Source organism: Hakea prostrata, chromosome 4 (assembly GCF_041222555.1).
Source record: "Hakea prostrata isolate BN-2017 chromosome 4, UWA_Hpros_2, whole genome shotgun sequence".
Classification (NCBI taxonomy): Eukaryota; Viridiplantae; Streptophyta; class Magnoliopsida; order Proteales; family Proteaceae; genus Hakea; species Hakea prostrata.
In genome coordinates this window covers 33,236,901-33,263,447 of record NC_142603.1, presented here as the reverse complement: position 1 = coordinate 33,263,447, position 26,547 = coordinate 33,236,901, and the positions used below count along the sequence as shown (strand labels likewise).

At 39.7% G+C, this 26,547-nt stretch overlaps 1 protein-coding gene across 2 annotated transcripts in view; it reads right to left on the bottom strand.

The window, feature by feature from the left end:
* Positions 1-21,450: 21,450 nt before the first annotated feature.
* LOC149018704 (P-loop containing nucleoside triphosphate hydrolases superfamily protein) overlaps positions 21,451-26,547 on the bottom strand; it is a 101,331-nt gene continuing 96,234 nt past the window's right edge. The window contains exon 15 of one of the 2 annotated variants that reach the window (XM_089152863.1): positions 21,451-22,705. In XM_089152863.1, coding sequence (XP_089008989.1) covers positions 22,635-22,705 — 71 coding nt within the window. In that variant the 3' untranslated portion in view covers positions 21,451-22,634. The remainder of the gene's footprint in view (positions 22,706-26,547) is intronic. The other variant, XM_089152862.1, reaches the window with a different exon arrangement.

Here is a 26,547-nt window from a genome sequence, read left to right as displayed (position 1 = left end):
GTGAATCTTTATTCACCCTAGCCTTTCCATGAGAGCCATGGTGGGTATACGTTAAAACCCTAAATCTTTATGGCTCAGTCAAGAACCTATCTTTTGACCTTCTTGGGTAGTCCTAATATGTTCTAGGATGCTCCCTTTCGAATTTCGGACCAATCAAACTTCAAACGAAGAAGTTATGATCAAATTAGGGTTTGTAGCCCCGTATTATTCCATTGGTCAACTGGGTCAGTAGACCAACCAATCGACCAACATAGACAGTAGCCTCAAAACAGCTCTATTTTCTTCCATTTGACTCCTAATCTTCTATGTCTTATTCCTAATCATTATTATATGCTTATTTAGGTTGTAATTGCTAGTCTTGGACCTCTTCCTCATTTATTTTACGGAATCCTTTAAAGATTACTTAAGGTAAGGATGGTTGATCTCTAATAACCTAATATGCATGTCTACTTGTATTTGTTTTAGAATTACATGATCATATCACTGTTGTAATTAGTTTCTTATAATCATATGGCTGCTGTAGTTCTTCAACTACAATAGTACTTGTTCTTATTATTCAATAGTTATTTCAATTATGAATGATTATATGTTGTATTAACAATTGTGCTTGTGAATGACTGATTGGGAATGTGATTGCCTAGGTTGTGATTGGGGAATGGGGAATGCCCTTTTGGCGTTCCTTCCTTTGGACACCAGTGGAGGTGGTATGGGACATTTTCCTATGGTGCCCCTTGGCACTTTCCCTGATTACTGGTTGACATACCTAGGGAATGTCTAGAAGTGTTTGGCTAAGATGTCCCTATTATATTAGACCCGATCGGAAGGGAATTGAGACCGAGCAACCCGTGATAGCAATGGGGATTTGTGGGCACTTTAGATACCGGGTTACATCTATTTAGGACATGAATCACATTGCGGATACTCGTGAGAGACCATTCATTGGTACAGTTGCAGAAGTGGAATGTGGACCCCTGAAATCAAGACCGGTAACCAACCCGTGAGAGGAAACGGAAGTACATGTTAGCTTGATGTAATTGGCCAATAGGGTTGATGAGTCTGTAGTCCGAGATGGTGGATTTTACCATAAAGATGCGATGACTCTAGGGTGAAGGATACCGGAAAGGATCGCCTGGGGCAAGGAATGGAAGTATCTGGAACTAAGTTGATATAACTAAGTAGAAGACTTGCATTTGGCTAGGCTTAAGCCTGACATGCGCCAATACTTGACCAATGGTGATGTGAGAGAGCGGTCACCTAAACCCCAGCCACGGAATGTCCGAGAGGGATGCCTTAACCCAACTACCACGGCAGACCCAAGATATCTTAAATGGTTGAGGGGGAGTGATAGACGACCCAAAGAAGTATGGTGCTACGACTTAAAGCATGTCTGCCAATAGAGACCAGCATACATAGAGTTAGAAGCATATCTGCATTATCTGTTTCATATCATTTTGCATTATGTGTGGTTTGCTTCCATGTGTTATTATGGATTGAACTACCTTGCTGAGTTCTTTTGAACTCACTTCTTTTTGCAACATCTTCTGTTAGACCTCCCTACAGATAGTACTACTACCGTTGACTATGATGGTCAGTATTATGAAGACCAAGTTGATGACTCATACTATGCTGGCTATGGTGATTACGTTGGTGAAGACTATTAGTACAAGACTGATACTTATCAGGAGTAGTTCAGCTTTAGCACTTGTGTGCCAGCGATGGAATATCATTCCATCCTCTTTTTGACTTTTATAGATTTGTTGAGACCTTAGTTGTCCGTTCCCCCTTTTTCTTTTGGGAACCGTTTGTAACCTTTTGATCTACCTTCCGCTTGTCTATGAAGTGATTTTCCGCCTCACTCTACACTTGATTGGTATCATTTTCCGCACTCTAATGTTCTTTTGTGATCCTTCTGAGATCCTTTCTTGACTTTTATTATTAAATTACTTGAATACAATGATTTGTTCTTGCTTTTGATTATATTATTGTGCTAAGTGGATATGATCGTTCATAAACTTGATCTTTGGGGCTGTGGATCACTCCTTCGGGTATTCCAGATAGGGTACCGGCTGGCTGGGTATTCAAAGTTCTCTTAAAAAAAAAAAAAAGGATTTTAAGGCAACTAAAACACCAATAAAGAATTTTTTTTTTTTTAATTTTTTAAATTGGAAAACAATAAGTAGGATAGAAATTTCATTGAAAAAAAATAGAAAACAAAAATTGTAAAAAATTTCATAATTTTTTTTTAGAGGGAAAGATCTGCTTATTTACCAAAAAGGAAAAACTTAATTAAGAGGAGGGTAGAAACAAAAGAGTTTAAGAAAGTTTTTATTTTAGAGGGAAATATTACTTGAAAGAGTTTGGAAATTATGAAGTAAAATTTTATTGATATTTTTAATTTGCATTGCAATAATTAACCTAACCGAACCAATCTCTCTGTATGTTTTCTAAAATATTTGAATCGTTATTTCTTGAAGATATTAAAATCTTTCTTATTTATTTACATCTTTATTTTGTTTCCATATTTAAACCAACGAATCCCTCTCTTCAAATTATTAAAATATTTTTATTTATTTACACTTTTTATTTTCTTGCCATAACTATGCAAATTATTGGCGTATACAATTTTCTTCAAAAAAATGTAGTATTGTGTTCATATAAGGGAATTGAAGAAACTTGGAACAACATTGCAACCGGTAGAGCAAGGAAAAAGGAGAATACAGAGAGTACATGGAGAAATTTGGTGTGAAGAACCGATTAAAGTTGGTGGAGAGTTGCTTCTACACGTGTTTTTCTTTTGAATTGAGTTGTGGAACTTCTAACCTAGGTTTTCTCTTCTCGTCTCCTCTTTTTTTTATAATAATATCGTAGAGCGGGTCATGAAGTGCACTTCTCTTATTATTTGATTATTTGATAATTTTTAGAACGAAGATGGAGGAAATGTTGAATACAAGGTTTAGACCCCTTCTATTTGAAAATATCATCCACAACATTCTCCTAATGTCTATGTTTTGTTCAGTTATCTGTATATTTATTTTTCAATTACTTACTGATGCGTCCAAAATTTGCTCAGCCTTTAGATCTCCTTGTGATGACCTGCAAAACAAAAGCGTCAGATGTGGCCCGACCGCTGGGGTCGGGAGTCCACCTCCGAAGGCTAAGTCAGTTGATGAACTTAATCACAAACGGCTCTGCTAGAAGCACAAAGCTAAGGAATGAAGAACTGGGAAAGTGATCTAGATCGTAAGCCTCTGATAGTTTACATCTACCAATGTGTATGTGGATCTGAGTCCCCCTCACCTCGTAGGCAAGTAAGGTTTATATAGAGTGTACCTTCGAATCTCCTTCGTTGGATGCACTCGAGCCTTCTTCGAGTAGTCATTGGATCTTAACAGTTAGATTTGTTGAGCGATAGACTTCTACTAGTTTGAACTAGTAGAGGACTCCTGAGATAACCTCCAGGTTATTCAATGATTATCCCTTTAATGATGGTAAGTGACAGCTGTCAAGTTATGCCTGCCGTCATTAGGGTAAATAACCTAATCCATAAGTCGGATTAGGGCATGCCTGTAGCTAATTTAGTTTTCTTCCTCAGCAAGCTATCTTCTGGACCCGGCTCGCTCGGAAGCGAGTCAATTCCCTCCGTCTCGACCGTGGTCGGGGATCAAACCGAGTATGAACCAGGTTCGATCATATTTCCTCCGTATCACGAGCCCCCAGACCAAGCGTTCGGTCGATCCCGAGGGCTTGGTTTTTAACTGGGTTCTTCGTCAGGCAATAGTCTCTGCGTATCCCACTAAATGTCATATCACATTTAATGCGGTGGTCACTTTTCCTTGAGCGTTGTGAGGGCAATGCCACGCGTCTCTTTTGCAGTCGATCTATCGTGGCTCACGTAACCCAAGTGACGGTTTTCGAACGCCTGTTTTGGATTCGTGAGTTCAAACTTTCAAAACGTCTTCCAATCTCAACCATTGACGTTGAATCAATCTCGATCATTCAGATCCCCGAACACTCGTGCGGATGCTTAAAAGCGGTTCGTTGTCTTCGTAGGTTTCATTCTTCTTTGTCTGGAATTTGAACCTTCGTTGTCTGCTTCGCGCCTTCTCGCTCTCAAGCCTTTGCTTCACTGAATCAGTAAGTTTACTGATCCTTTTGCAAACTTTAAACTTCCTGTCTCCAGTCTTTTATTTTTTTTTTCTTGGTACCTTACTGAGACTAGTAATGGAGGATAATAGGGTTTCTTCTTCCCTGGTACCTAGTATCAGTAATAGTAGTGGTAACGAAGCTTTTGCTTCCCTTCCTTCCGAGCAGTCGGATAGTGATAACAAAACCCTAACTGTCCTCTGGCGCGAATTTGCTGAAGTTTCCCAAAAAAGTTTAGGGAGAAAAGCCGAAACTTCCTCCGCCCTTCCTGAGTCTGGATCTTCCAAGACTCCTAGGGTGACTGCCGAGTCTTCTAGGCAGCTAAAACAAACTTCCAAGTCTAATGGCGGACCTGGCTCTGTGCCCTCCGCTTACAAGGAGGAAACCCTCCTTTTGGCAATCCAGGGTTTTGATTTTCCTTCTTCTTATCATATTAGGGCTCCCCATTCTGATGAGAGGGTTGATTCGACCCTTCCGGGAGAGTTTTCCCTGTACATAGATGCACTGGAAAGCGGGGTTCGCTTTCCTTTTTTCAATCCTTTGTTTTCAGCCATTTTGAATCACTGGGACATTTGCCCTGGAATGCTCCTTCCCAATAGCTGACGTCTCATCGTCGGCTTCTTGGGTTTGTGTTTTGAACTTGGCGTTACGCCATCTCTTTCTCTTTTTGTGCACTTTCATCTTCTTTCTATCTCCCATCCTCCCGGTTGGGTTTTTCTCTCCAAACACAATAAGGCTGAACTTGATTGGAGGGGCAGCATTCTTGCCAAAGGAACTTGCCCTTCCAACCACAAAGGATGGCGCGAACGATATTTTTTCTGTCGAGCGCCTCAGTCAGATCTTAACTTCCTGACCGTCTGGAAACAGTATTATTCTGAAAGTAACCGGGGCCTTCCCTTATCCAAAGAAGATGAGGCAGCCGTCAGGAAGATCAAATCAATTCCATGGTATCAGGAGATACATGGACTTGAGGTGGAGTATAACTCCATCCTTCAGTACTGGGGCTTGGCTCATTATGAGCTTCTAACCATCATCCTTCAAATTTACTAAAGTGATATGTCTTTTCGTAATTCTGATTCTTGTTCTTCTTTGTAGTGCCTCCAAGAATGAACCCTGAGAACTTGCGGGTGAAGGCCGCTAGGGCCTTTGTGACAGCTGAGCAACGGTCGCCCAGAGCCTTAACTGCTGATCAATAAGCTTCTGTTTCCTCTCCCGACCCTTCTTATAAGGGTATCAGGAACATCAGGCCCGTGGTTGACGCTTCGGGTAAAGGGAAAAAACCGATGGTGGAGAGGTCAAATGTCTCCTCCTCCGCTCGAACCAAAAGGAAGCACGATATAATTGATGCTTCCTCTCATAAAAAATCCAAAAATTCCGAAGATTGTGAGGAGGTCTTCACCCCTCAGTGGACCTTAAAGCTGACTGATAGGGTGACACAAGACCCTGAGAAAGCTGCAGAATGGAGCTCCCTCAGTCTTATACCTTCTGATCGTTGGGAATTTGAAGCCCTAGACGATGATGCCCTTGTTAGTCAGTCCACAAGGTATCGGTCTTCCTGCTTGTTCATTTTTTCATAATTTCTTATGACTTCTTTTGATAATCTCCTCTTCCCCAGGAATGCCGTGTTGAGTTTTTATCAGCACATGGAAGCATTGAGCCGGGTTGGCCGCAACGGCTCCTTGCTGTAGACCTGTGAAGAGAATTTGGCTAAGGCCAACTCTGAGATAGACCGGCTGTCGGCAGCTGCTAAGGAGCTGCAGAGAAAACATGAAGAGGAGATGAACTCCCTAAAGAAGGCCCTCGACTCCTCAACGGCTCGCGTTGTTGCTGCCAAGCGCGAGGCTAAGAAGCAGAAAGCAGCTGCCACATTGTTTGGTGACAGACTTGAGTTTAAGTGCGCAGAGTACGAAGAATACTTGAAGCTGGCGATTCCTAGCAAGCCCGAGCATATCAAGCCGGAGCTTCGAAAGGATTGTGTTCGGAAGTACCTGAACAGCGTACCTTTCTCCAAACTGCTGGGTGCCTTCAACATCCAAGCTTACCGTTTGGGGCAAAATGACGTCTGGGAAAAAATTCTTGAATCCATCCCTTCCTTCGATACAACTCCCTTTCGTGAGGTGTGTCACAGAGAGGTCTTCGGGAAGTTAAACATGGATCTCCCTGACTGGGCTCGGGAAGAGGATGATCCTTTTCCAGCTAACCCAAAATATGAGGAATATCTTGCTAATGAATCGCCACTCCAAGAGGAAAAGTCACAGGCCGAGTCACAAGCTACTTGAGAGGACTCTGACAACGACAATCCTGAGGAAGGCTCTTCTCAGGATCCTGAGAAAGGCTTTCCTGTGCAGGACTCCTCGAGCAACAATGAGGAAGAAGCTTAGGGAGTTATCCCCTCTCTTTTTTTTTGTAAAGATTGATCCTCCTTATTAATGAATAGATACTTCTTCCATGTTTGCCGTAATATTTCCTCGTCTCCTATCGAAAGCTTGTCTTGAATATCAAAATATAAATGATAAAACTTATCACTTAACTTCACATTCCTCGACGAATGATAATCTTGTAAAGATATCATGAAGAGATGTTTTGGAAAGATGCCTTAGCCTTTATTCTTCCTTACTCCTTCATTTATTGCAAAGTCTACATGTTTCCCTTCTGCTACCTGCAAAGTCAAAACGTTTTCTTACCTTGGTATACCATTCACTGTTTTCAATGAATTGGTAATACATCCATTATCTAAATGGTAGTGCGACGGTTGGAGGTATTCTCGTATCAGGTGCCTATTTCCACGTCGCCTCCTTTTGACTGTTGATCTCACTTGTTGAGGATTTCAAAGTGTTTTTTCGATCTGGGCCATTGGTTGCCTTTGGCTCTCAACCGTCGTCTTAATACCTGAGGCTATTTAAAGCCTTCGAGGGTACTCTCCATCTATCCTGCTATCTGCAAGTTAGATTTGCAAAAGCGACATTCCGTCCTCCTGCTCTACTTCCGTATTCCTCGTACTCCAACAATAACTCTATCAGCCTCTGAACAAGTGAGCTTTTTGCTATCACCAATCTCCTCTCCTTCCCCCCCGAGTAAACTTTATAGTAGAATACTTGGGGTTTATTTAATGGGTATTCAGAGTATTCATAACTGACAGAGAACTAGGGTTTTCCTTCGTTTCTTGTGTTGTTGTGTTTTTGTACTAATACGACTGGTTTCGTGTACGCAGTGGCTCCCAGAATCGATCCGAACTTTATTAGGGCAAAATCCTGTAAGAAAATCGTTCTAGTGTCGGCGGTGGTTGGGGCCAGCGAGGTGGTTTCATCTGGTGAATCCTCTAAGCGTAAGGCGACTGCTGTTGGTGAATCTTCAAGTCAGATTCCCACAGTTTCTACGGATGTCACCCCTACGCCTCTTCTTCCTGAAGTGATCGCTCGTTCTTCCCAGGAAGATCTTGATCACTCCGTTGTTGATGCCCCTGCTATAGAGATCGTTCATGCATCCCCGACGGAGACCCTTCGGACATCTGAGGCAACTATGTTGGCGTCTAAGGAAAGGTGCGGTCCCAGCAGGTGCTGCTTCTATTTCCAACTCTAGAGCTTGTTTGGCATCCTCTGCCTCTCCTTTGGAGCCGGAGGATTTTGCCACTAGGAAGCGTCGTCGGTTGGCAAGTGATGCAGCTCATCCTTCTCTTGATGTAGTTCATCCTTCTCATCCTTCACCTGAATTAGTGTCAAACGAGTTTGACAAAGCGTTGCAATGGTGTACTGCTGCTCGAATGACTTCTGAGAGCACAGTTCTTTCCAAACTTCCAGACGAGGTCTTTTTGAAGTCAATGGTGATGTAAGTCTTTCTTCATTATCTTTTGATTTTGAAGGTTACTCTTCTGCTCCTATTTAACTCGGAAGTTGTTTGTAGGAGTTTTACTGGTAACTTCCACAACCAAGTGGAAGCAGCCTCTAGACTCAGTAGGCTGAGCAATGAAGTTTCCAGGCTTCGGGAAATCTCTGAAGCTAAAGACGATGAGATTGCTCGCCTTAGGAAATTAGCTTGGGAGGTTGTAGGAGAAAAGAATTCGGTGATCGAGCGTCTTCGGTCAGACTTGGATGATGCCAGGGAGAAGATCCGGCAACTGGAGCGAGGAGTTGGAAAGTCAGGAGCCAAAGGATCTGAAGCGTTACCTCAAAGGCAAGCTGTCATTCCTTTGCCCGAATTCCTTCCAACTGACGTTCGCAGAGCCTGCATTTTCAAGTATTTACACAGTAAACCCTTTGTTGATACGCTGAATGCTTATAACTTGCAGGCGTACCGGGATGGTGAGAACGAAGTATGGGAATCGATATTAAGGAAAGATCCTCATTTTGATACGACTCCCTATAGTGCTGTTTGCCATCCTGAAGTGTTTACCAACCTGGGTCTTCCTTCTCCTGACTGGACCAAAAATAAGACTGATCCTCCGCCTTCTGATCCGGATATTATGCATTACCTGGAAGATTCTCCTATTTATTCTCCCCTGGAAGGATTCAATTGTGAAGAGCTCGCCTTGAATGCAAGTTTGGTCGAGGACCATACTTCTTCTGGACAAGCTGGACAAAGAGTATGAAATTGCCGAGGATTTTATACATACTGAAATGCTTTTTGTAATCCTCATTTCTCCTCTTCTTTTTCTTGAATCCATACCGCTGCTTGACTCATGTGTTTATTCTAGCAAAGTTGTGCTGATCTTGTATGACTTCTTAATTATCATCGATGATGACTTTCTTTTCTGACCGAAGATTGTATCCAACTCTTGTAATCTCATGTTTGATGTAAAGATTGGCCTCTTTCGGTCTTTTGAAGAAATAAGAAATTAACTTCATCCTGAACTTTGCTAGTCACTTGAATCGCTGTTGCACTAGGTCTTAGTTGTTTAGAACAATGCCTTTACTTAAAGATTTCCGGAGAAATTCAATAAGTCTTTGAAGGAACTCACTCGGGTTTTAAACCGATGCCTTTACTTAAGGATTTCCGGAGAAATACAATAAGTCTAAGAAGGAACTCACTCGGGTTTTAAACTGATGCCTTGTAGAAGGAACTCACTCGAGTTTTAAACCGATGCATTTACTTAAGGATTTTCGGAGAAATACAATAAGTCTGAGAAGGAACTCACTCTGGTTTTAAACCGATGCCTTTGCTTAAGGATATTTCGAAAATTCAATAAGTCTTGAAGGAACTTACTCGGGTTTCAAACCGACGCCTTGCGGAAGGAACTCACTCGGATTTTCATCCGATGCCTTGACTTAAGAAATTTTGAAAAAATTCCATAAGTGTTGAAGGACCCACACGCATTTTCATCCGATGCATTATAGTCGGATCTTGTTCTTGAATGTGGTGTATGATGCCCCCCAATCAAAATATAATTTGTTGAAAGCCAATAATTGCATTGATTGAGTTGAAAATGGTTATATCACGAACAAAATTGAAATCATTATCAAGGATAAAAATTTTTGAGATGCCTGGCATTCCACGAACGATCCAACTCTTTCTGGGTGTTGATGTTCTTCAACCTATAAGCTCCTGAGCCGACTGGTTTTACAACCATATAAGGTCCTTCCCAGGAAGGGTCCAATTTTCTTTGGTGGTGTGGGTCTGAAGCTAAGTTGTTTCTCAACACCAAATCTCCTGCTAAGTACCGACGATTTTTTACTCGGGTATTGTAATGTGACGCTATCCTTCTTTGATAATGTTGAGTTCATGCTATTGCCTTTGCCTGAACTTCGTCCAACAAATCAAGACTATCAAGCAGTTCTTGCTCGTTCGCTTTTTCCTCGAACTCTTGGTCCCGTAATGTCCCCGCCATTATCTCCACAGGTGCCAACGCTTCGGACTTGTATGCTAACTTGAATGGAGTTTCTCCTGTGGGTGTTCAAACTGTAGTTCGATAAGCCCATTGTACATTATGAAGTTCTTCGACCCATAAGGCCTTGTCAGCTTCAAGTCTTCTCTTTATCCCTTCAAGCAGCGTTCGGTTAGTAACTTCTACATGTCCATTGCTCTGAGGGTATGCCACTGAGGACATATGATGCTTGATCATGTATGTACCACAAAATTGCTCAAATTGTGGATAGTCGAACTGAGTGCCATGGTCAGTGACGATAATCTTTGGAATCCCAAAGCAATATATGATTGACTCAAGCACGAATTTCTCCACTTTTTTCTCAGTGATTGTTGCCAGGGCACTGGCTTCAACCCATTTTGTGAAGTAATCAATTGCTACTATCAGATATTCCCGTCCGCCTGATGCCTTTGTGAACTTGCCCATGATATCAATTCCCCACATAGCAAAGGGGATGGGATCTAGAATTGAAGTCATGGTTTCCGCTGGGCGCTTCGATACCATAGCATGAATTTGACAATTGCTACATTGACGAACATACTCCATAGCAGCCTCCTGGATCTTAGGCCAATATAAACCAAGTCTTAGAATTTTGTGTGCCAGGGCTCGTCCACCCATATGAGTTCCACAAATTCCTTCATGAACTTCAGCCAAAGCTGATTTTGCTCCTTCGGGACCTAAACATCTCAGAAGGGGTCCAGAATAAGATCTTTTGTATAGTCTTCCATTCTGAATGACAAATCTTGCTGATCGTATCTTGATCAATCTTGCCTCTTTCGGATCCTCGAGTAGTTTGTCATCTCTCAGATATTCGACTATCGGATCCATCTAGCAACGCTCTGCTTCAATATAGGAAATTTCTTTCTCATGATAACTTGGAAATGTTATCTCTTCAATGTAGACCGAAAGGTCTAGATTTTTTTCTTTGGCATTGGCTAATCGGGATAGCTCATCTGCCACTGTATTTTCAGTCCTCGGAATCTGAGATATTTTCAAATTCCGAAATTGCTTTTGAAATGCCTGCACAATCTCTTGATATTTCTGCAAGCGAGGTTCTTTAATACCATACTCCCCCTGGACTTGGTTGACTATAAGTTGAGAGTCACTGTAAATAGTAACATCTGCAATGGACAATGCTTTTGACAACCGAAGTCCAGCTATCAGGGCTTCATATTCTGCTTCGTTATTACTAGCTTCGAATGCAAATCTCAAAGCATATCAAATGATAAATCATGCTGGACTTTTCAATAGAATTCCAGCTCCTGCTCCATCCTTATTACTCGAGCCATCCACATATACTTCCCAAATGGTTGGTATAATGGGATCTTCAATAGTGGTCTCCACCGGTGCAGTAGTTTCTACTACAAAATCAGCTAACGCCTAAGCTTTGATTGTCGTTCTGGGCTTAAAGCTCACTTGGAACTCACTGAGTTCGACCGACCAGGCCACCATCCTTCCAGACATATCAGGTTTATTAAGAACTTTACTAAGAGGGAAAGTCGTAAATACCTCTATTGGGTGAGCCTGGAAATATGGCCTTAGCTTCCTGGCGGCTATCATGAGAGCCAAAGCCTGCTTCTTAATTTGCGAATATCGTGTCTCCGCATCAAGTAATACGTGACTCACATAGTAAATTGGCCACTGTTTCTTATCTTTCTCACGAACAAGTACTGCACTGACCGGTAAAAGGGACGCCGCTAGATATAGCTGTAAGATTTCCCCCTTCTCTGGTCGGGACAAAAGTGGTGGTTGTCCCAGTGCCTCTTTCAACTCCTCGAAAGCTTTCTGGCACTCTTCAGTCCACTTTGCTTCCTTGCTGCCCCTCAAATCTTTGAGTGCCTTGAAGAATGGTAAACACTTCTCCCCATACTTTGAGATGAAACGATTCAAAGCGGAAATTCTCCCTGTCAAACACTGCACATCACGAACAGTTTTGGGAGCCTCCATGTCAATTAGAGCTTTTATTTTGGCAGGATTAGCCTCAATACCCCTCTGTGACACCATGAAGCCCAAAAATTTGCCTGAAGAAACTCCAAAGGCGCACTTTTCTGGATTCAGCTTCATTTGATACTTTCGCAGTACTGAAAATACCTCAGTTAAATCTACAATATGATTTTCTCTTGTAAAGCTCTTTACTAGCATGTCGTCAACATAAGCTTCAAAATTCTTCGGGATTAAATCCTTGAAAATCTTGTTGATGGCCCTCTGATATGTAGCTCCTGCATTTTTCAGGCCAAATGGCATGACTTTGTAATAGTAGCTTTCATGATCAGTCATGAAAGCCGTGAACTTCTCATCTTCCTTATTCATAAGGATCTGATTATATCCTGAGTAGGCATCCATGAAACTTAGAGTTCATATCCTGTAGTCGCATCTATCAAGAGATCAATCCGAGGCAACGGATAGCAATCTTTAGGGCAAGCCTTGTTGAGGTTTGTGTACTCTATACACATCCTCCACTTCACATTTGCCTTCTTGACCATTACCACATTGGCTAACCAAGTTGGGCAATCAATTGGTGTCACACCCCACCCACCGGTCTCGGTTACCCGCCCGACAACCCGTGGGTGCGATCCGTCACAAGATCCAAGGTTTTAGTCTATCAACAATATTTAAGACAAATAAAGATAATCTAGAGTAAAGACTATTCAATAACTGAATTAAATGAATTACAGGAGTCCAAAATACTCCAATGTCAATAAATAAAGGAAAGAAATAATGAATAAAATGGATAAAGGTTTTAGCGGAAGTAAACAAAAAGGTTATATCAATTTCTTCCCAGTTTCCTTTTCTAAATCTAAAAAATGTTTTTCATGGATCTCAAGGTAAGGTGTTCTCCAATTCAACTCTATTCGCCGAGCAAACTTTCTGACCACCCTCCGCCTTTGATCATCAATAGGTGTGATAAGCGCACTCCATGCAGCTACAGGAGCTCCCGCACATGCTATTTCCATCTCCCACTGACGGTGCCACATCTTCTTCATACGGGATGGTTCCTTCATAGGAAACCAGTCCATCTTCCTGTAAAGTTCTTTCTTCTGTGCAGGCTAATAAACAATACAAAACAAAGACGTGAGTTCTAGAGAACTCAGTAAGAAACAATCACAATCCCATCAATTATCCAACAAATGTCAAGATACACAAATAATATGAATGAATGCAACATATGAATGATATTATGACTTCTAACTATGCAGGTCTCTAATAGTTGACATGCTTTAAGTTATACACAAGCCCTCCTCTGGGTAAGTCTCATCAATCTGATCCGGCAAGGACTGGCAACCTCTGTAGGGATCCTGGGAAAAAGGGGAAAGTCCACACCTGGCTCTCAATTCCATGGCTGGGGGTTAAGTCAACACTCTCTTACCACGACCATTGGTAATGAGTACTGGCGCATGTCGGGGTTTCTAATCCAATGCAAGGTCATATTGGTTACATGTCTACATGAAGTCCAGATACATCCCCTATGGCACCAACCAACTCAGTTCAGTATCCTTCGCAACCTAGGAGAGAGAATCCTCACGGACTGGCTACCGCTGTTGGACTTCATGCCTTAACCCTATGGTCATCCACAAATTATTGGGGCGGATACTCTCATGATTCCTCACGACACCCGGTCCGATCCTTGGACATCCATGAGCCCAATCCTAACATATGCAACCCTACCATTTATATGACTAACAGTGGACCACCAAGTCACATCACTGTCATCACAGGTCACTCGGTTTCAATCCCCCTACCGAAAGGGTAGTAGCATGTTGGGTACCTAACCATGCAATCTAGACCCTACCTAAAAATGCCATCAAATAGTAAAGACAGTGTTGGAGACATCAGCAGGCATGTGTCCCATTCCATAGCCTTCTGATATCCCTAGCCAAGATATCCCAAAATAGATACCTCATCCATCAGAACCATATACCAACTACCATCAATCCATAACATCCATAATCAACACAATATGTATATAAGTAAGACAAACAGCAGTAAAGTAATATGATTTCTATATAAAGCATATAAACAGCAGCCATATATAAAGAAATATGATTTCAAATATACACTAGATTAACATATTATAAGTCTATTCAAGAGATAGGATGAATTGTCCTTACCTGCATATAATAAGATTGTCCGTAAAATGAAATCCGATAACAATTATATGACTTTTCTTTCAAACAATGGTTACCTATATACAGGGTTACAGTAACATATAAGTTAAATGAATCAATTTGAATAAGAACCAAAAACCATTTGGTCTCTGTTTACCAGCTGGTCGCTTAGGTTGAGCGACCGCCACTAGTGACTGCCCCAAAAACAGTGAATTTCAATCCGAAACTCAGGCCTCTGATTACTCATTTTCAATCCGGATTTCGAGTAATCTTGACCTAAGCCTCGAATCTAATACTCCCTAAGCCAAAAGGGTGAGGGAAAACTAACCATTACCATCAATAGATTACCCATTACTCTCCCCTTGACTGGATTAACCTTCTCATGGAAACAGGGTTTCGTTTATAGTTAATTCATCTCAAATAGATTAAAAAGAGAGTTAAAATATCCAAGGGGGTAATCACAAAGACGAGGGGATGGGTTAACACTAATTTAACGGACAAAGAGAGTAAAGAACAAAGGATTAATTCAATACCTCACGCCAGAGAGTCAGAGAAAGTAAGGACTGATCTTCCAAGTCACTGCCAACACTCCAGAGTCTCTTTTGGATCTTCCCCACAGCCGTCTAACCTCCCAAATAAGCAACCACGAATAAAGTACTCGTTAATTAGACGAAGGTTGCCTTTTATAGAAGTCAAGGGGAAAAATTGGGCAAAATCCCCGAAAACAGACCAGGCGGTCGCTTGGTTTGATCGACCGCCACTAGCAACCGCCCCCATGTAATTTGCTATACAAGGGTGCTTTTGCTAGGGGGTTGATACCCAAGACCAACCTAGCCCTAAAGAAGAGATGGGGGAGATCTTACCTTCATTCCGGACATCTCCGAACAGCACTTGACTTCCAGAAATCCAAGATTCAACCAAGGCAGGCTCTTCAGATAAAGGATCCAGATCCATGGGTCCAGGGTATGGATCATGGGCTTTAATCCGGACACTCCACAAGTTCCCCAACTAGACCTTCGGGTTCTCGGACCTGAAATACGGATCTCGGGTTAGAAATATGGGGGTTGTTACAATTGGTTCTATGAAACCAGAATTCTTCAGTTTTTCAACTTCGCCCCGAATGGCCTCGTATTTTTCAATGGAGAAATTTCTCCTTTTCTGGATAACTGGTTTCACCTTCGGATCTATCCAGAGTTTGTGCTCTGCAACAACCCGATCAATTCCTGGCATGTCTTCGGCAGACCATGCGAATACGTCACTATTCTGTTGAAGAAAAAACTTCAACTCATCCTTGAATTCCTCCAGCTGCTCAGACCCGATATAAGTAATCTTTTTCTCATCCTCAATACACAGTTGGATTTGCTCCAGCTTTTCTACTGGCTTTGGCCTTTTCATTTCTACTTCTTCCCGATCGTCTCGAACTTCTACAGGTAGGACAGTCACCTTCCTTGGGCCTTCCTTGTCTTTTAAATAGGCAACGTAACATTGCCGAGAGATCCTCTGGTCAAAGGAAACTTGACCAATTCCCATGTCAGTCGGGAATTTTATCTTCAGGTGTTTCGTTGAAACAATAGCACCTATCTTGGACAAAGATGGTCGTTCGAGGATAACATTATAAGCTGGAAGTTCCCGAACCACCAAAAAATTGATTCGGACGGTTGCCTCCTTGGGAAAACTTCCAATAGATAAGTCCAACTAGACAGATCCTTCCGCTACTGCAGATGATCCTGCAAAGCCATATAAATGCGTGGATGAAGGCTCCATCAAGTCCTCATCCACCCTCAGCTTTTGATACACTTCATAAGAAATTAGGTCAGCTGCAGACCCTGTCTCAACTAAAACTCTATGCACTTCTCGGCGCGCAATCTCTACCTTGATGACTATGGCATCATCGTGAGGTAGACAAACGCCTCTTTCATCCTCCTCGCCAAAGGTGATAGAATCTTCACCATTTGGCCTCTTCCGCTTCTGCGTCTCTCCGGTTCCGACAAATTTAGGTTTTGTCTTTAACCTCCAGAGTGATTCGGGTTATGGACCTCCGAAAATTGTAAGGATCGGTGATCGAGTAGCATCAATCACCTCCTTGCCTTTCTTAGACTTTGGAGCCTCCTTTGATCGTTCTGAACTAACCGAACGATCCCTTTTAGGGGCAACCTCACGTGGCTCACGTGGCTCCTCCCTCCTTCTGCTTAAAAAATTGGACAAATGTCCCTGAGATATTAATCTCTCAATATCTACTTTTAGATGACGACAGTCATTAGTATAATGACCATAATCCTTGTGGAATCGACAATATTTTCTCGATCCTGCTGCTCTCCAGGCTTCAAAGGAATTTTGGGTGGTCACTTCAAAATATTTCGCCGTTTGATGATTTTCAGAATATCAGCCCGAGAAGCATTCAATGGAGCATACTCACTTTTACCGAGAGATCTCTGACGCCAGCCTGAGGTTTTCCAACCCGATCACGAACATTCTTCTTTGGCTCCTGCTTTTGCTCAAGAGCCTTCTGTTCCTTAGTGGAGGCTTTGTTGTCCCCCTGGCGCGCATCTAAAATCTCCATGACTTCAGCCTGCTTTTGGCATCTCTGTACTAACTCAGCATAAGTTGCAGGCATATCCTGTAGTAATAACTCCAAGAGTCTTTGGTTAGTGAGTCCAATGAATAGAGCAGTTTTAGCTACTTGCTCATCCAAATTCTCTATCTTCATCGTTACTCTGTTGAATCTTTTCAGATACTCTCTGATCAATTCGCTTTTTCCTTGTCTTATGGTAAACAAGGTTTCTTCCGTTTTCTTGACCTGGATTCCACTCTGGAATCGCCCTATGAATTTGCGCGCCAACTCATCAAATTTTACGATCCTTCCAGATGGGAGGTTCGAAAACCACTTTTGTGCTGCTTCGGTTAAAGATGAACCAAAAACCCTGCAGAGAAGTTCATCAGAATTACCGACAACTGCCATGGTCTGTTGATAATAGCCGATGTGGGCCGTAGGATCTCCGGAGCCATCGAATGTAGAAAAGGTAGGCAAACGGAAGTTGTGGGGAAACTGATATCCCGCAATTGGCTCGGCAAAGGGGGTCTTCCGAATAACTGAATAAATATCCTCGGTTATCCTTCCCCTAGCCAACTGTCCTAGTTTTTGATTGATGTTGGCCAATTCCTGACCAATATGAGTCGAGTGATCTTCTACATTACGATCACGACCTCGAACAATACGATCTTCCCAAGCTATCCGATCATCACGAACAGCCCGTCCGTCATGAACATTCCGCTCATCACGAACTGCTCGATCATCACGAACAGTTCGTTTAATAGTCGGTGAGTGAGTTCTCACTCCTGTATCCAACCTTGTATTTGAATGGGTCGTACTTTCCTTGGTCTGTCGAACCGATCGTCCCACCTAGGTTGATCGTCAATTCTCCTAGGCCCTCGGTCACCTTCACGAAAGTTTTGACTGATATTCCGATCTTCAGTCAATCTTTGATCATGTGGCAATACACGCCTCCCTGAATCGCGATGATCAGGTTCTTACGGTAATACCACTCGTCTGGTTAGCACACGGAGTGCTTGACTTACCTCCAAGAGTTGAATCTTTACCTGATTCAATTGATCTTGGAATGTCTCTGGAGGATGATGTCCTCCCTGACCACCATCTACCTCAAGAGGTGGTAGACTTCTCTGGGGAATATCCGGGTTATTCTCTCCAGGAATTTGAACACCAGTATCACGTTGGGCAGCGGCTGCTGCGGCTGCTGCAGATCTAGTCACCATGGCTCTACAAGTCTTTCCCACATACGGCACCAAATGATGCATTCAAAATCTGCTCAGCCCTTAGATCTCCTTGTGATGACTTGCAAAATGAAAGCGTCAGATGTTGCCCGACCGCTGGGGTCGGGAGTCCACCTCTGAAGGCTAAGTCAGTTGATGAACTTAATCACAAACGGCTCTGCTAGAAGCACAGAGCTAAGGAATGAAGAACCGGGAAAGTGACCTACATCGTAAGCCTCTGATAGTTTATGTCTACCAGTGTGTATGTGGATCTGAGTCCCCCTCACCTCGTAGGCAAGTAAGGTTTATATAGAGTGTACCTTCGAATCTCCTTCGTTGGATGCACTCGAGCATTCTTTGGGTAGTTGTTGGATCTTAATAGTTAGATCCGTTGAGCGATAGACTTCTACTAGTTTGAACTAGTAGAGGACTCCTGAGATAACCTCCAGGTTATTCGATGATTATCCCTTCAATGATGATAAGTGACAGCCGTCAAGTTATGCCTGCCGTCATTAGGGTAAATAACCTAATCCATAAGTCAGATTAGGGTGTGCCTGTAGCTGATTTAGTTTTCTTCCTCAGCAAGCTATCTTCTGGACCCGGCTCGCTCGGAAGCAAGTCGATTCCCTCCGTCTCAACCGTGGTCGGGGATCAAACCGAGTATGAACCAAGTTCGATCATATTTCCTCCGTATCACTTACATACTAGCTTCCGCTTTGAAAATATTTATTCATTCACTTTCTTTAGTTTTTGGCTTTTGATATGAGCAACCTCGTACTTTTCACTAAAGAAGAGTTCTCAGTGTGTGGAGTTTATACAACTGTAATATAAGGTGGTTTTTCTTTTGTTTATTGCCTTGTTGGCTCTATGATAGCACGAGATTCTCTTTCATAAATTGTACGATTAAGAGAACTGAGATGTCTACTTAAGAAGAGCCTGTGGTTGATATCTAACAGCTGTCTCCTTCGATTGTGCTTTAGATGGCATTGTAAATTCTTTGGGATGGACTTATTGGGGTGATGCATCAAGGAGAAGGTAAGAACACATTATTTTTCCCTAAAACAAATTCATTATATGATTTTTCACTCATCATGTAAAGTGAATGTGCTAATATGGTTGCCATTAGAAATAATATTGTTCAGGTCATTGTGATGAGATTATTGCTAATGAAACCTTTAAAGAAATAGAGATGCAATATCTTTTAATCCATTTTTGGTTTTATTGGCTAGGTTTGGAAATCATTTTGATCAAGCTTACTTCTTTAAGAATCTTAAATTGAATGAAATATCTTTTAAATAGGAATCTTGATGTTATTTGTGATATTTTTTTCAATAATATAATGAAGTATGGAAAAATATTTATTCTTACTAAAAAAATATATATTGTAATATCTGACACTTTTTGAAAAGGCAATACAATTTTGATAAAAAACAAAAAAGATAAAATATGAATTTTCTCTTGTTATATTAAGATTTTTTTGGGGTATGATTTTTATTAAGATATCATATGTTTTGTTTGCTTTTACTTAAAAAAGAAAAAAAAAATCTTTCGTTCCCTACCCATACACCAACAGAGATGAGAGTTTCTCTAATGGATGGCCAGAGAAGCAGCTCTACATAGAGTACAACAATGATGAGATTCTTCAAGATTTTAGTGCACAAGTTCACTTCTTCTTCTCGGTCTTCACTGATTTATGGTGCCCATTGTCCATCATGTGCATTTCAAAGAAAAATTTTGTGTTCTTCTACACACCACGAACCCAACGAGAAAGAGTTGAGTATATTACCAAAAAGACAGAGATTGACGATAGGAAGAACTATAGTTCTTATGAGAGTCGTAAGGAAACGAAACCGTTATTTCCGTCCAACAATTTAATTTTGGGTTTTCCAATTAACTTATTGGATGTTTTAAAAAATGGGTTTACTAATTATTAGTAAGTCACATTTCCTTTTTGGAGTTTCAAATCCCTGTAGTTTTTCACTAAAAGCAATCGTATCATCTCTAATTTATTTTTCTTTTTAACTTTAGATCGATATCAATAGAGGATATCTTTATTAATATCGATCAATAAACGAATATTGTCGTTTAGGCTTTATTTGTTCGTATGATAATTTGTAAAATTTGCAGAAGTTTATTTACTTAATTCGTGTTTGAAACTGTTAGTCATACATTTTAATTGTAAATGTATTGCTATATCATTGAGAATTGATCATATTGCATTTTAGGACTCCTTTTCTTGAGGTATACCTTCTTTTTTCTTTTTCTTTTTTTTTATTTTAAATTTTCAACCAAACATATTAACCTACCAGAAAATTAAGCAAAGATGTCATGCTAAACTAATAAGAATAAAACTATTCAAATTATACAGACGTATTTATATATATATATATAAATGGGTGATAAGTAAAACATATCTTTCATTCCCCATCCATTCACCACCATGTGAATCTCACTTTCATCTCTGCCAAGCTCTCAAATTTGAGAATAACAATGTGAAGAATTGTTTGGTGATGAACGTTTCTTTAATAGGTCACCAAAGATGAATGTCGCAAGAGAAGCGGCTTTGCCTAGAGCAAGGCATTAGCAAAGAAATTCTTGTAGATTCACTATAGAGTCACTTATTCTTTTTAAATTTTCACTAATTCATTTATTATTTTGTATTGTCATCTTTTAGATTTTGAATGTTTACTTAAGTTTTTATTGCTCATTTTGCTTCAATGGAACACTTTGGTTAATTCTCCAAATTTGGTACTAATTAGAAGGAAGTATCTCAACTGAAGTTATTATCGAGCGAAGAAAGATACATCTCAACTGAAATTATTATTGAATGAAGTAAAAATGTAATTCTCTGTATGCAAACCCAAGTACCAATGTAAGAAAGATACAATATAACTAAAAGTTGATTTTCAAAACATTTCACTTCTTTCCTACATGTATGGTCAGTTTTTACTAGTATATGTTTCCCTAAGTTTTCCTACATTTTATCGTCCTGGGAAATCATGCTCTTCAGCTGTTCATCACACAAGCAGTACTAATTATCAATATTTTAAGCCTAGTGTTACTTTTAGATATCTCTCAACTTGTGAGGATCAAAAGATTTAGAACTAGTCATGATGATGCTGTACAAATGCTCCTTTCCCTTCATAATTTTTTAGGTAATGATTATCAATTTTTTAGGCTGTTCATCTAGTGTTTCTTTTTCGATATCTCTCAACTTCTGACAATCAAAAGATTTAGAATTTAGTCATGATAATGCTGTACAAATGCTCTATCCCTTCTACAATTTAATCCTTTTCTTTCTCGTCAGGAAAGAAAAAAGTAGAGTTCATTATCCTGAAGACCAATCACCATCTGAATGATTACAGGTGACGCACAGAAGCAACTAGAACACTGCAACACCATTTTAATCATATCCAACATGCAGTGATGAGAATTTTTACAGAAGAAAATCTTTTATGTTGAGGAAAAATTAAGCGAAAAGTTGCCAGTAGGCAGTGTGCTGCAAAATAAGAACCTTGTGGACTGGAGGAATAGTATTACCAAAAAAAAAATAATCCACCCCCAACCTTGCACATGGTAAAATATTTCGGCAAAATTCGCCCTGAAAAGCTGCATTTAAAAACAAAGTTAAACAATATCGTCAGAAAATTGCTGAGTATCACCAGAAAAATGCCGAATCAGCCAAAAATCGGCACTGAACCTGCAAAATGTTGCCGACCGTGTTCAAAGTCATGGTCGAAGTCCTTCTATCATCGGTAAAATCCTTTCTTTGATGGAGAAGACTGAAGAACTAAAGAAGAAGAAAAGCTCAAAAAAATTAAACTTTGCAACTCAAACTCCAGTAGCAAAATCTAGTCTTAGAAGGTGCAAAGTATGTCCGAAACCCTCCCATCTTTTGTTGTTCTTCACTTCTTCTCTTCTTTTAACACCGGAACTACCGCCTGGAATTGAAACCTTGAATCGTCGAAACCACCGCTTGAAATAGAAGCCTTGAATCACTGGAACCACTACCTATTTCTCATCTTTTTATTCCATTTAAAACCTCAGTGAAGAATGAAGATGTGAAGTTTAATTCAAACTTATCTCACACGCAAGTGACGCAACCCCACTTTGAAAAGAGAAGAAATATCTTCTCTTGGGGTTGCGCGACTAACAGGATGGAAATGAGTTGGGATTTTTTGAAGTTTAAAAGTGGGGACCCTAGGGTTGCTTGTCATGATAATAGGGATTGGTTTGGGAATCGGGATTTAGGAAAAGTAAATAAGGAAATATTGGCGTTTGCTGATTTGCTAGTTTCGGCAACTAGCGAATCGCGAAATCTTGGCGAGATTTCGTACTTTCCAATTGCCCCTTGTATACAAAGTATGCAAAATGCCCCCTCACCCAATTAAGTTATGCCCAACCAGCAATCACTCTCACAAATAAAATACTGCACTTTCCCCCTGATAAACTATCACATATCAAACCGCATATGTACAAAAGAACTTGAGAACTTATCAAATTGGCCTTGATTGAGCTCTGCAGGCTAAATGAAGAAATACCAACCTAGGCCCTAGCTTTTCCCAGGTATACAGAATACAAAATTACTGTACAACGACTAATTTACAGGGGTTAACAACTGAATATCAAGTAAAATCTTGCTCTCATATAGAAGGGAACAATGGTATACTGCTGCTAACAGTTACCACTAGTTGCTATCCAATTACCTCAAGGTTGCATTAAAAGGCTACGCAGCTGATCAAATGTCATTAACATGGTGGCTAATCTTTCCCAAGCAAATCCTTGAAAGACTTCCATTCTTCCTCCAAGTTCCTAGTTCTTGAGGATGAACCTATGAAAATTGAGGTAAAAAAGGATTGCATCAAATAGATAGTCGAGCCTGCCTATAAGATAATGATAAAATTTAACCTCAATTCAATCAATCAATCAATCAAGTTGGACAAAAACTAAAGAAAGTATAAAGGAGAGAAACCTAATCAACAAAGGAATTAATAACACAAGTAACATATTAATATAACAAAAGCATCACAAGAATTAAAAGATCAACATGCTTCAATAGGCTGATGCATGAAATTAGAATTTCGAAAGCCAAATATTGAACAGGTAAAACCTTACGAGTGCAGATCAATTCATTGCAAGAACAGCTCCTGGATATGGGTTTGGTTTATTTTTATTTTTTTATTTTTTCGTTCAAGTTGAACACTTAGTTAAGTTGAATTTTCCTTTTTCAGAATCCATCACTAATTGAAAGGATCGAATAGCCTCAACTAATCTCCATGAAATAGGCTTATGATGGCAGAATGGTACAATACTACAATTAGTGGGATTCTATAAGTGGATGGCATAATTGAAAATAAATGGAACTCTAGAAGTGGATGGGAGAAATATAAATAAATGGAATTCTGGAAGTCAATTGCATTATTAAAGATAAACAAAAACACAATAATTTTGGACTTGTGATGTAAAGAAAATGGAGGATAAACTTGCACAAATGATGTTGATATTTTCACTTTCTATTCTAGGCTTTTTAGCTTAGGTTTCTATTTTTGTTACTTTCTGTTTTAATCACTTTTTTTAATTTCTTATTGCTTAGTTGAAAAGTAATCTCCCGAAAAAACTATCCTTTATAGTAGATCTGAGAGATTTTATACAATATGTGATTTTCCTTTTTGCTGTAATTCAGTTTAGAATTTTTTTTCTAAACAACAATTTGATTTTATATTAGTACTAGGGGAGATCCTTAACACGCATGTGAATTTTCTCTTCTCCCTTAATTCTTCGGCTGGTAATGGGATCCTAAAATTCTAACACGGTATCAAAGTTGCTGAAGTTTGGGCTGTTACTGTTCACGTGAACAATAACGTGGTGTTATGCCATTATTCCTTGTTTTCTTTTTAGATATGTTACTCTTTCTAATATAGGAATCTTGCTACACAAGTTTTGGTAATTTCTAGAAAGCATAATTTCTATTTTCTATTAGTTACTAATTTTAGAACTTTCCTTTTTCAGTACTTTCTATTTTGGACAGATTTTAGGAGTTAGTTTTACTAGAAAATTTTGTCCATAAGTTGTACTCTTTATTTCCTTTTTTAGAGGCAAGATGACTTGCTTCTCAAGTTGTAATCTAGACTATTGATATCTATAAATAAGAGGCTGCGATTCTAGGAGTGCTAAGCTAGAATCGCAGGCTTATGTGATTCCTATCAATTCTTCTTCTTAGTTCTTCTTATTGCACTGTTTTGGTTGATTAAAGTTTATTTTCTAACAAAAGCCTTTGTAACTAGTCTAAGAAAATCCCAAACCATCTTCTTCTAATCTCAACTTCAGCATATTCATGCCTTTGGTGTGCAAGCAACTATTGATTTTAGGGTAATTTTCATTTGGACCCCCTGAGGTTTGGTCTATGTCATTTTTAGTCTTAAAAAACTGAGACTTTGCATCTACCTCCCCCGTACTATATAAAATGTCAGTTTAAGGACAAATTATCACTTCTATGACGAATTTGCCCTTATTTATTTTTTTAATTTATTTTTTGTTTATTTTTACATTTTAAGGGGTTAAATGTTTATTAATTTACAAAATTAGACCCTCCTTCATTACCCGATTCCCAAATCCCTAGTTTTACCAATTCTAAATATTGTTTTCCAAATCTTGTTGAAGATTAGGCAATGCAAATTAATGGGTGAAACGTTGGAGATTATGTCTAGAGCCCGCTAATTAGCTTTTTTGCTTGAAGAACTCGTCTATTCGGCTAAGTTCATCTCTCACTGAATTCTAAAACCGCAAACTGTTTCTCATTACAGAAGTAAAATCATGTCTTCTCTAAGTAAACGCCGAGAAATTGACCTGATGAAGCTGTAAGTTCTTCGATTCGTTCGCCCTTTTGTCTTTGTTGTTTCAAATTGTTCTGTTTTTTAGATTATTTGTTGCTTTATTTTCTTTATTTGAGGATGATGAGCGATTACAAGGTGGAGATGATCAACGATGGCATGCAAGATTTCTATGTGGATTTTCATGGACCGAATGATAGTATATCTCTATTCCCTTACACTAGTCTTCTCTTTGTTTTTGGATTTGTGTTTCTTAGAGTGCAAAATCGTGCCCTTACTGTTTTTTTTTGGCGAGGTGAGGAGAATTGGTTTTGGTTCAATCTTGTTGTCACTTTGTACAGAAACAGTATCTGGTGCATCTTTTTTCCCATTCCCTTTTATTACTGTAGATGTTTCTCCTTCCCTTTTGCTACTGTTCGATTTCCGGAATTTAATTCTGAATTGTTTGAATCCATCGTCTTTACCGCCGAAATGGTCGGAGCTCTGTATTACTTTTGTAGAACAAGAAAGTTCAGACTTTATTGAGCGTTCAACTTGATTTGGAAAATAAGGATTTAGAGTTGATAGAACCAGGGATTTGGGAATCGAGTAATGAAGGAGGGTTTGATTTTGTAAATTAATAAACTTTAACCCCTTAAAATGTAAAAATAAAAAAATTTAAATTAAAAAAAAGAATAAGGGTAAATTCATCATAGAAGTGACGATTTGTCCTTAAATTGACTTTTTCTATAGTATAGGGGAGGCATATGCAAAGTCTCAGTTTTTTTGGACTAAAAATGACAGAGACCAAACCTTAGGGGGTCCAGATGAAAATTACCCTTGTTTTTATAATATGTAATATTTTTTTTCCTTCTTTCACAACATATGAAGGATTACATGTTATTGAAGCCACGAACTACCTAGGGATTATGAAATAAGTTCCTGCATCTCTATTTTAGACCCTGATTGGATCGCATGGGATAGTTACTAGGTTCTAATTTGGTGTTTTGTAGATCTGTTACTGCTGCTGCACTGTTTCAGTTACCTTCCCCCCCCCCCCCCAAAAAAAAAAATATAATAAATAAATAAAAAAAATGCTGGTGGAACTACAGTGTACCCTATTACTGGGTTATAATTTAGTATTTTTTTCTGGATCTATTACATCCTACTACTGCTGCCTAGTTTTGGCGACTTTCAAAAAAAAAAAAAAGATACTACTGGTACTGAAGTTTACTCCTGCTGCCTCTATTGAATGTTTCACCTATGTTATTCCTTGGAAATCTTTTTGAGTATGGTATTGCTGGTCTTATAATCAGAATCAACCGCAGCGCTTATTTTGTCCTAATAATCATGATCCATCACTCATTATGGCTGATTTTCTGTTGACTACTATTGCGAATTGCTATCTGCTGACCCTATTTTATCAGATTCAAAGCTGGTTCAGTAATTTCTTCTGATCTAAATTGTGGCCGCCCTGTTTTGAGTGTTATTGGTGGTTTAGAATTTCTATTTTTTCATGGTAAACAAAACTTTGTCTTGTGAGATAATTTACAGCTGTTTGGTCATATTTATTGGTGAATAATATCTGCTCTGTGGGTGCTACTTTTCCTTCTTGGATTTCTTTTGCACTCATACTTTGAGATGTTGGTAATTGGTCGTCATTATTTGTTCATGTGTAATGCTACACGGGAGGGGGAGATTCGAGATTTTTTTTTTCTATATCTACTCAAGACTTTCTGAAAAATATCATTTAAGGAGACTTTTATACTAAGATGGAATTCTACAACAATACTTACGTACTTGATTTGCAATAATTCAATAGGGGTTGTTAGATGCAGAATGCTGTTAAGAGTCTACATCTACT